This window comes from Exophiala xenobiotica (assembly GCF_000835505.1).
Source record: "Exophiala xenobiotica strain CBS 118157 unplaced genomic scaffold supercont1.1, whole genome shotgun sequence".
Classification (NCBI taxonomy): Eukaryota; Fungi; Ascomycota; class Eurotiomycetes; order Chaetothyriales; family Herpotrichiellaceae; genus Exophiala; species Exophiala xenobiotica.
This window is the reverse complement of record NW_013562494.1, coordinates 1,118,680-1,128,902: the sequence shown is the minus strand read 5'-3', so window position 1 is coordinate 1,128,902 and position 10,223 is coordinate 1,118,680. Positions and strand designations below refer to the sequence as shown.

The 10,223-nt window shown below is 51.2% G+C and overlaps 5 protein-coding genes across 5 annotated transcripts; 3 read left to right on the top strand and 2 right to left on the bottom strand.

The window, feature by feature from the left end:
* Positions 1–467: 467 nt before the first annotated feature.
* On the top strand, positions 468–2,078 carry PV05_00448 (uncharacterized protein). Its single transcript, XM_013465343.1, has 2 exons — positions 468–1,459; positions 1,517–2,078. Exons 1-2 carry the CDS (start codon positions 559–561, stop codon positions 1,768–1,770), a joined length of 1,155 nt encoding a protein of 384 aa, XP_013320797.1. The 5' UTR covers positions 468–558; the 3' UTR covers positions 1,771–2,078.
* A 403-nt stretch (positions 2,079–2,481) lies between these two features.
* PV05_00447 (uncharacterized protein) lies at positions 2,482–3,440 on the bottom strand (the record flags this gene model as incomplete). The annotated part of the gene is made up of 5 exons (XM_013465342.1): positions 3,155–3,440; positions 3,065–3,080; positions 2,908–2,995; positions 2,737–2,817; positions 2,482–2,658 (listed from the first exon to the last, which is right to left on the bottom strand). Exons 1-5 carry the CDS (start codon positions 3,261–3,263, stop codon positions 2,482–2,484), a joined length of 471 nt encoding a protein of 156 aa, XP_013320796.1. The 5' UTR covers positions 3,264–3,440.
* PV05_00446 (uncharacterized protein) lies at positions 3,420–5,009 on the bottom strand. Its single transcript, XM_013465341.1, has 3 exons — positions 4,665–5,009; positions 3,820–4,615; positions 3,420–3,773 (listed from the first exon to the last, which is right to left on the bottom strand). Exons 1-3 carry the CDS (start codon positions 4,898–4,900, stop codon positions 3,675–3,677), a joined length of 1,131 nt encoding a protein of 376 aa, XP_013320795.1. The 5' UTR covers positions 4,901–5,009; the 3' UTR covers positions 3,420–3,674.
* A 236-nt stretch (positions 5,010–5,245) lies between these two features.
* PV05_00445 (ribosomal protein L11) lies at positions 5,246–6,643 on the top strand. The gene is made up of 2 exons (XM_013465340.1): positions 5,246–5,515; positions 5,569–6,643. Exons 1-2 carry the CDS (start codon positions 5,387–5,389, stop codon positions 5,899–5,901), a joined length of 462 nt encoding a protein of 153 aa, XP_013320794.1. The 5' UTR covers positions 5,246–5,386; the 3' UTR covers positions 5,902–6,643.
* A 516-nt stretch (positions 6,644–7,159) lies between these two features.
* On the top strand, positions 7,160–10,191 carry PV05_00444 (uncharacterized protein). The gene is made up of 5 exons (XM_013465339.1): positions 7,160–7,290; positions 7,406–7,591; positions 7,644–7,906; positions 7,954–9,265; positions 9,314–10,191. Exons 2-5 carry the CDS (start codon positions 7,534–7,536, stop codon positions 9,907–9,909), a joined length of 2,229 nt encoding a protein of 742 aa, XP_013320793.1. The 5' UTR covers positions 7,160–7,290; positions 7,406–7,533; the 3' UTR covers positions 9,910–10,191.
* The last annotated feature ends 32 nt before the right edge of the window (positions 10,192–10,223 follow it).

The following is a 10,223-nucleotide window of genomic DNA, read 5'->3' as shown; positions in this document are numbered from 1 at the left end:
AACGGTACGTACTTGTTATACACCGGTTGATTGACGGAAGTCCGACTACCGTTGAATGGCTTTGGCCAAGAAGGCCTCTGATCAGCCCTTTTTTTTGAAGCGGCGTGTATGTTGGGATATGGTCGACTCCTAAGTTAGGCACCTCAGCCTCAATCCCTGACTTGTTTCCTATTGTTTTTGTACTGAAGATATCAGTACATCACGCAATCAAGATACTGTGTATGCCAACAACCGGACATTCGCCGTGCAGCTAAGGGCATCGTTCTTACCAGCGTTGAAGTGGGCGTGAGCGGGATATTCTCCGTCGTGCCCCGTCCTTCGGTCCCTCTGGGCAAATGCTGGTCTTGCTCTTGAGCTCGACATTGCCGTGCGTGCGGGGATGATACCGCACTCTTACAAATGACGAGCGAGGTGGGGAAATATATTTCTACGGCGAGTCGTGCGCAGTCTGCTCCTGCAATCGCTCTAATATAGCACAGCTGGTCATCCAAGTCGTTCAGTCAAGTGAGCATTCTTCGAGGATCCCTTTGCTCTTCCATCATTTCGTAAATCAGGTCCATGTCCTTGGCCTTTCTCCGGACGAGACTGCCATTGACTGCAATCTCCACTGCTACTCGAACAAGCGCAACCATCCGGTTACTTGCACTTACCTCGCAGGTCAAACAGACACCTCTTCATAACCCGTCTCGTCCACTGACCGCTCGCACGATGTCCTCCATACCCTCCAAGATGAAAGCCATCGTGGTCCCCGAGAATGGCGGCGCCGATGTCATGAAGTATACCGACTCGCACCCAGTCCCTACACTCTCCGACGGACAAGTCCTCGTCAAGAACCACTTCGCAGGCGTGAACTTTATCGATACGTACTTCCGCACAGGCTTGTATCCTGCACCCGGTGGCCTGCCTATGGTCATCGGACAAGAAGCGTCGGGCACAATCGCCAAAGTTGAGGGCTCAAACCCACTTGGATTCAAGGAGGGCGACCGCGTTGTATGGATCAAGTTTGGTGGCTACGCGGAATACACAGCCGTGCCTGCCGAAAAAGTCGTCAAGATCCCAGATGGTGTGTCCGATGAAGATGCAGTAGGCGGATTCCTTATGGGCATGACAGCATTGAGCTTGGTCAAGGAAGCATACCCGGCGAAGAAAGGCGAGACTGTGCTTGTGCATGCCGCAGCCGGAGGAATGGGTCTTTTGCTCTGTCAGATCCTGAGGGACACGGGCGTCACGGTAATTGGAACAGCTGGAGGCCCGGAAAAATGCGCACTCGCGAAAGAAAACGGTGCCACGCATGTCATTGACTACAAGAAAACGGACGGACCGAGCTGGGTTGAGCAGGTCATGAAACTCACAGACGGAAAGGGCGTGGACTGCACGTACGATGGTGTAGGTAAGGACACGTACGAAGGTGACCTCGAGGTCGCTAAGAGGAAGAGTAAGGTCGTATACTTCGGAAACGGTAAGACCCTGACGAGCTCATGTCTAACTCAAGCCTGCAAACTGACAACGCCTACAGCAAGCGGAGCCATCCCGCCATTCAACGTTGCCAGACTGTCAGCAAAGAACGTTTCCATCATGCGCTCGACGCTGATGAATTATATCGTGACCCGCGAAGAGCTGGAATTTTATGCCAATGGCGTTCTTGATCTGATCAAGTCGGGCAAGCTGAAAATCAAGATCTATAAGATCTACCCTCTCAAGGATGCCGTGATGGCGCATAAAGATCTGGAAGGCCGGAGGACGACAGGAAAGCTGTTGTTAGAATGTTAGCCTAGTTTTTGATGGGCGGCCAAGAGGCTGAATAAAAGTACCCGACAATGAACACGAGGTTACCTGCTTACTTTTGTGTGCCTCTTCCCCAATCTTACCTATGGCATCCGGAGACATAAAGACACAAAGTACAAGGCATCGTGAAAGGCGAGCCAGATGACGACCTGGGGGAGTGTCCGAGACGGTGAGTACCGCTCCCAGAGAGTGATGAGTAACTTAGAGGGGTTTTAAGCTCGAGGCAGCCCATGGGTAAAGGAGGATGTTTGTTCTGTGACGATGACCACCGGTCATAGAATCTTCTTTCATTGCTAGTCTGTCAAGAGACTCTAGACCAGGCTGATCACAGTGTTGAAGAATCCAGTAGCAGTAGTGACCTTTCTCAACATGTCCAACCGGACTTTCGAGCCAAGTCGTTCGCATTGTTTGGCTTTTCCTTGCATGTAACCAACAGCTTCTTCCCAAGGTGTCTTCAATCCAACTGACAAGTCTTCATGCTTAATGTGCTAGTGCTCCGATTGACCATTTCATCCTCATCAAAGGCTCCAATCCTGATTTCCTGGCATGTGTTCTGTCCTTTCTCATCGAACCCACGAAGACCATAGAGACACGAAACGCCATTCCGCCAAACAGTGGTGACATGCACGGTTGAGAAGCGAGAAGATCCCATCACATGCTGAGTGAATACAGCTGGGTAATGCCGGTCTTGCCAGTTCAAGTCCGCCATGGCAGCATCGCACCTCGTCGTCGTTCTCCAGTATAGGGCGATTCGAAGCCGTAGATAGGTTGGTTCATCTGCGGCAGACTGTCAATTTCCCTTTGGCCCATGATGGACTTGAAGATGAGACGTACTCGGTACAGTATCCAGACTACATCTTGTGTAGTCACAGTCTATATAACCATAACCACGTCAGCCCAGTCGTCATGAACAAGAACCTGCAGGCAAGCTAGAGAGGAGAGGAGACGCACCTTGCGGCCAGGGTCTTGAACACATGCCTGAGCTCTCTCACGGTCGGAGCCGCCCAACAGTGCCACCAATTTGCGGAGTATCTGAGATGTGCGAGGTCAGACATTGGCTCGCAGGTCACAGGCTACATTGCAGTCTTCAGGGCTGAGCATGCTGAGCAATTTGCGACGTACCTCAGCAAGACGATCTCTGAGGACCTTTCTGGCTTCGTCGTAGATCTCTTTCTGAATTCTGAGGACACCGCCGCGACGAGCGAGACGTCTGTTCCGAAATCAGTGGTGTCAGCTCAGAGCGCCATAACCTGGAAGTTGATGCTAAGGGTGGCCGTACCGAATGGCCGGTCTAGCTGTAGAGAAGGCACAGTCAGCATTGGGTGTGGAATCTCAGGGAGCGGGCCGCAAAAGATGGTCTTGCACATACTGACACCTTGGATCGCATCGGCGTTCCTAGCTCTGAGCCGATGTCTCCGTGGGAGGGCAACACCAGGACGGGCCAGACCGTAAGATTTGACTGGTGTAGGAATGGGCATCTTGGAAACTATCGTGGGATGAAAGGAGCTTGTGTTTCTGGATAGCAAGGTTGATGTGTGTTTGGCTGAAGTTGTCGATGTGCGAGACGGTGGTGTGTTGGGAGGAGTGACAATGCGAGAGACGAAGGTGTGCTGGAAGATAGCGCTATGAGGTGAGTCGAGACTTGTCAAGAACGGATGTAGAAAGTGAGGTGAGGTGAGGTGAGGTGAGAACGTTTGTAACAAAGTATTTCACATGTCAGTCCGGCATGTGAGGGCTTTTTGAAGCCCAAGTGAAGAGATCTGATAAGACGTTGTAAGAGAGGGGAATCAGGGCTTAGGGCATTAGACATTAGAACTGCCAATATATCCAATCGTAGGTCATCCGACCGGCCAATTCTATGTAGGTCATTATACACATACGTGAGTTCGTCAGGATATGAAGGTGGCTTCACAGAACAGCTGGCCCTTTTCGGACACTTCTTGCTCGCCATCTTTCACTTTCAGTGTCAGTTGATCTTTCGAGGAGTACTATCTTGGTCAGCAACAGAAATCTACGCTTTTTGAACCTACTTACCTGGAAGATATGTGGCTTCAGGCCCGTCGCGCCTTGGATGAAGGACTTTACGAATCCGGGCAAATGAGCGAGAACCTCGATCCGATCGCTTTTCGGTGGGAGATCACCGTTGATTTCTCCAACCACAGTCTTGCCGTCATGCTGATCCTTCCATTCGAAAGAAACTGTTCTTGGTTCAGGCCAGTCATTCTCGGTTTCCGGCTTCGAAGTGACATGTTTGGCCTCACAAAGACCGGCAGTGACGAGTTCATCGTCTTTGGCGATACCGCCAACTGATACCACCGTCTTCCCATAAGACTGGGGTGTTGTGTATTCCATCAGGACAGCTGAGTAAGTTGGTGTTTGGAAATTGACAAAATTCCACCTGCATGCCAAATGGTGAGGCTTCATGCCTTGGAGAGCATACACATACATTCCTCTTCCCTTCATTTCGTATGTCTTTGAGGGTGTCTGCATGGTACCGGTGACGGAGCATCTAGGCCAGAAGGCATGTCGCATCGAACCCCAGGGTTCGGCGGGATCTGGTCCAAAGTAGGTTGTACCATCGTTGCCGACTTGAAATCCTGGGGCTTTCCTTGTGACGGTCAGATTGATAATGCAGTCTTCATTCCTGGCCGATTTGATCGTGTATGCATCACCGGCTTCGTTTAATTCCATGGCCATACTGTCGGCGTAGAAACTCGTCTGCGGTTCGTCGAAACCAAAGTTGTGTAACTGGTCTGAGCACCACTGGTGTTTGCCAGGGCCCTCATGGTCGAAGATCTTACTGTTGAATTGACAGGTAGTACGGATGCCACTATCTCCCAGTCAGCTTTGCGCAAGCGGTGTGTATGAAAAGATCTTACCCAACATTGCTGTAGATGACCTGAACCCAGGACGTCATCCCGTCGTCCGTAAAGAAATAAAAGGTCTCGGTCTCGACATTGGTATGGTCCAGGGCCTTCCATCGTAGGTCATCCTTGCTAAGGATGGAATATGGCTTTGTCTCTGCCTGTTTGGTGACAGGCCGTATGGCTGAAGGCCCATATTCGGGCTCTTCGGTACCGACGACGTTGGCCAATTGCTGCTTAAACCAATTCATATTGTTTAGGGGACTGCAATCGAAATCTAGGTAGGACGAGGCAAAGTGCAGGATGGTGTGTTTTTAAGGAAAGATAGGTTGATGAAACTGCGTCGCTGGAGAAATACAACAGGCACAAGACGTCACTTCAACGAATGAGATCGGTTCAGTGCCTTGTGGGCGCCTCTCGGCCATTTTTCCAGGGGCTTTAGGCACCTATTAGGCTGCCAATTTCTGCTGACTGAAGGCGGATCCGCCTGGGACGTGCAACAAGTGGGCTAAGTTAACCCTGATGACGCTAAACTTTTCACAGCTACTGGTCGCGTTTCTGCTTGTGAATGGATTTTCGACTTGTTCTGCCATCATCAACAACCTCGTCGACACAATCCATTTCTTGACCACCGTGGGCAGAAGTTACTGGTAACCGGCCACCTGGCAGACAACACCCCAGCTCAGGCGACCGCCCCCTGATAGCTTTCCTCTTCACTACTTCGAAGCCTGCCCGTCATGGCTAAAAAAATGCCTGCTCGCGACCAAGTTGTCAAACTGATAGTTGGCGCTGGTCAAGCAAGCCCTAGTCCGCCTGTCGGCCCAGCTCTGGGTAGTAAAGGCGTGAAGAGCATCGATTTCTGCAAGGTATGAAGGAGCTTCAATTGTGGTGGAGACTCAACTGGCTCACGTTTGTGAAGGAGTTCAATGCCCGCACTGCTCATATCACTCCTGGCGTTCCCATCCCAGCTCGAGTTACAGTCCGACCCGATCGCACATTCTCTTTCGATATAAGGACACCGATGACGTCCTGGCTGCTTCTTCAGGCCGCTGGGGTCAAGGAGTTCAAAGGCAAAATCAAAGGTGCAAATCAACCAGGCCGTGACAGCGTTGGTACAGTCACACTCAAACACATCTATGAGATTGCAAAAATCAAGAAGAGCGAACTAAGACTGTCCGGGCTCAGCCTAGAAGGTCTCTGCAAGAGTATCATCTGGCAATGCAAGTCGATTGGCGTCAATGTTGTGCCGTAACCGGGATGAACTGCAGCAAAGCTTGATGGCAACGCCTACAACCCGGCACGCCCATCTACAGACTGCTATCAGGAAAGTCAGTTCTTCATCCAAACGGGCGATCCGAACAGAGCTGGCACAGCACACCACTCAACCTGTTGGAGATGGACAGTGTGATGCCACCTCGGTCCCAGCCTCCAGCAGTGGCCGCGCGAGGAAAGCTACGAGAAGAGCCACTGGGCGAAATCCCAGCTGGCAATGGCCCAGCGACAGATGTGTACTGTAATCCAGTACCTGGATGCAGACAACTTTACCTCGGAGCCAAGGCTGATTGATCGACCTGCCCACTCCCCAATTGGATCACAATTTATACCAATTGGACTTGATCTACCAGGATGAGGACCATGAGGTTAACAGCACTCTTCTAACCGACTAGCACTCCTACCTTGACGATCCTCTAGAGTGTCAGTAGTCCGCTGCCGAGACAACACCGAGGATGCAGCTGGGCCGAAGCTCGGTGGATCAGCCATGTCGTACGAAATGAAGATCTAAATGCTGCGGTGCGATGGTAATATGTCATGGATGCCGAAGATTTCTTGGATTCAGAAGGCCCCCGCGGGGAGATAGAAGTTTTGACGAGGGGAGTGTATAGCCTCGAGGAGACTGGAGCATGTTAGATACTTTTGCCTAGACTGGCTTATGGCACATGTATATTAATCTACTATCCTCAACGCAATCACGAGCATTCCTAAATAGAGTACCGAGGCATGACAACCACTGACTCTTCGTGTCGGGAATACGAATAGAGAGATGACGTCTTGATCTCACGCCTGCAAAGTTTCAGGCAGACGAGGGAATATCTCGTAAGTCGGGCCAACAGTGGTTTGTCAGTTATCCAGCTATCCGGGGTAGCCGGGAGACAGGTGTACAAGAAACGCAGGGTGCTGTGATGGCAGGACTGTAGAGTTGCCGACCGGACAATAGGATATGAGGTGGTACGAGTAATGGCCTGGGAACATGGGTTACGACGATCGGTGTTGGGAGTCCGCAGAAATGACTTTTGAATAGACTGTTCGGTGTCTACGTAGGTCGGAGTATTATCATCTGAGAGAAGCGAGGCTCATGGCTTGATTAATCGGGGAGAAAGACAATCGGGTCAAAAGATGTTATGGCGGGGCAGCCACCGGAGAACATCCCACTCTCGTTGGCGTGCCATTTCTCCTACTGCAGTACCGCAGTTTTGCCCGTACTATTTATTACTCGTAGGAAAACGAGGGAAGGGGCATCACATCTTCATATGCCACCGTGAAAGACACTGCCATCCTGCTGTTTCACCACACTCCACAGGTCCGCTTCTATCTACATTCTCGTTTGCCTCGATGGACGTCTGTATATAATCTGGCATCATCTGTGAGCTATATTTCTCCACTGACCCGGCAAATGCTCGTGCGCTCCCGTATTAGCTCATCTGTTCCCGCTGCTCCTGTCGAGTTCGTAATTCTGGCTAACATGCGCTCTGCTTCAGATTCATCCGCTCTGTAATTCACTGCTGCGACCCAGAAACTCAATTAAGGCCGAATCAGCCCTCGTTCATGTCGTCGATCGCTGTCGACACCACCGCAAACCTTCCCGTATAGCAAAAACGCCGCCGAAATGACCTCCAAACTTTCAGCAATGTTTCTACCGGGTGATGACTCGAAGAAAGAATCAGGTACTTTAAAGCGGACCGCCTGCTCCACATCGCCAGCTGACCTGGAATATAGATTCAAATGCTGGGAGAGAACAAAATCGTGATAAAGAGGAGGATGTACAACCCAACGTTCGATTCGCTTCGCAAGATGAAGAAATAGATCCCCTAGACGGCTCGCAGCGTGATCCGCAGAAGGGAGTCATAACAGACGAAGAACTTGGACCAGAGGCGCACGAGCAGATTAGAAATTTGGCCATGTCTCTACAGAAGTCTCGATTGCAGGAAAATCGGATGGCTAATTTTGCTTACGAGCCGGTTTCAATGCCACCTTCACGGGTATGTCAACGTGCTCGGCCGCAGGAGACGGACTGACGCAGGTTTAGGTGCCATCAAGGGACAGCGATGTCCCTGGAACACCAAGAAGCTCGATACGACCGGGCCATGGCTCAATATCTTCAGCGTTTCAGTCACCACCTTTGACACCTCACGGCTCCAAAGATGGGAGAACCGACAGCGTTGGAGCAGGTAAAAGTCATCAAAAACAAGATGCGATCACACCACAAACCTCCCCTCCTCCCGAGTCTCAAGGCAGAGCGCTCTCTCAGACCACCTCACCTTCTCACCCCATCTCCAGACCAGCATCCGGCGAGAAACCTACCATTGGCCAGGAAAAGAGAGTGCCAAAGTTCGAGATCGGTCCATCTGAATCCGCGAGTCCGGTAGACCAGAGCCCTGTAGGAACCCCAAAGCTTCGACCTGCATCTCCCCAGCCAGCCTCTCCCCAGCCAGCTAAGGCCGAGGCAAAAGTCGAACCACGTCATTTCGGAAGCACAGGAAGACATTCGCTGGCACCGGCGATTGCGGCTGCAGCGGAGCGGATACCTCGGCCAGGAAGTAGTAGCGATCTCGCAGGCTCTGAAAAGCGGTCGTCAATATTCGGGGGAAAGAAAGACCCTTATTCGCATGTCAGTGAGAATAGTGAGAAGGGTGGGTTGGATGGAAAGAAGCATGGGTCCATGTCTGAACTAAAGCGATTTTTCAGGCTGGGTGGGCATGGCCACAAGCATAAGCATCAACAAGAGTCACCGGCAACCTCAGCTCCTGCATCGAGGAAATCGACATCGACGAAGTCAGGGACAAGAACCCCTCCTCACCAAGCACCTCCAGCCGCGGTCCCTTTCGCCGACGAACACAGTCTTGAGGCCAAGTACGGCAAGTTTGGCAAAGTCCTCGGATCCGGGGCTGGTGGTTCGGTCAGACTACTCAAGCGAAGCAGCGATGGTGTTACGTTCGCCGTCAAGCAATTTCGAGACAGGCATTCGTGGGAGAGTGAAAAGGACTACTCGAAGAAGGTCACCGCCGAGTTTTGTATTGGTTCAACGCTACACCATGGAAACATCATCGAGACCATGGACATCATCCAGGAAAACAACAGATGGTACGAAGTCATGGAGTATGCGCCCTATGACTTGTTCGCCATTGTCATGACTGGCAAAATGTCCCGGGAAGAGATCGCCTGTGCTTTTCTCCAGATTGTTAACGGTGTCAGCTATTTACACAGTATGGGGTTGGCACACCGCGATTTAAAGTTGGATAATGTGGTTGTGAGCGAACACGGCATCATGAAGTTGATCGACTTCGGCAGTGCAACAGTGTTCAGATATCCTTTTGAGAACGAGATTGTGCTTGCATCTGGTGAGTCTCAGTCCAGAAATGTGACGATGTGGTTCTAACATGGTTCAGGTATCGTCGGATCCGATCCTTACCTTGCTCCTGAGGTGTACGAAGAGAAGAAGTATGATCCAACTGCTACCGACATTTGGTCCTTGGCAATCATCTTTTGCTGCATGACATTGCGTAGATTCCCGTGGAAGCAACCTCGACTTGTCGACAACTCTTACAAGTTATTCGTCTCTCCACCAACGCCAGGAACGCCAGTTCCAGATTCCAAACCGAGAAAGAGCTCCACTTTGTCACCAGAGGAAGAAAACGGCTCACGACGTCCGTCAGAGGCAGCCAGCCACTCCCACCATCACCATCACTCAGAAAGTCCGGAAACCGATTCAAGGCCCACGACCTCGAGTGGAGACAAGCAAGAGGTGATCAAAGGTCCTTGGCGACTATTGCGCATTCTACCCAGGGAGAGCCGTCATATCATCGGTCGAATGCTCAAAGTCGATCCTGCTGAACGAGCAACCATGGACGAAGTTCTGGAGGATGATTGGGTGCTGAGCTCAAAAGTATGTTACCAGGAAGAGAACGGCGTGGTTCATCGCGCAGACAACCACACGCATGTCTTGGAGGCAGGATCTGGCGGGCCTCCACCGGCAAAGGTCTAGAAGAGCCATGATCGGAAGGAATTAGATGGACTTGTGGGTGACGTTCTCTGTTTCAATCACCGATTCGAGGCCCCAAAGTCTGTCACGGAATTCAGAACTCAGCACGGCTCGATGTTACGGCATTGCATGGGAGCTGAAATGGGATGCGTCAATGTTTGCACGATTCTTACGCAACTGTTTGTTGGAGAAAAGGGCGGGAATCTGTTCGAAGCTTTAAATTACATTTGTAGATACCAGTTGATTACGGCCAACAAATGATACAGCATTGTATCAGTATTCTGGGCTGCTATGAGTCTCCTATCTTCTATCGTAGT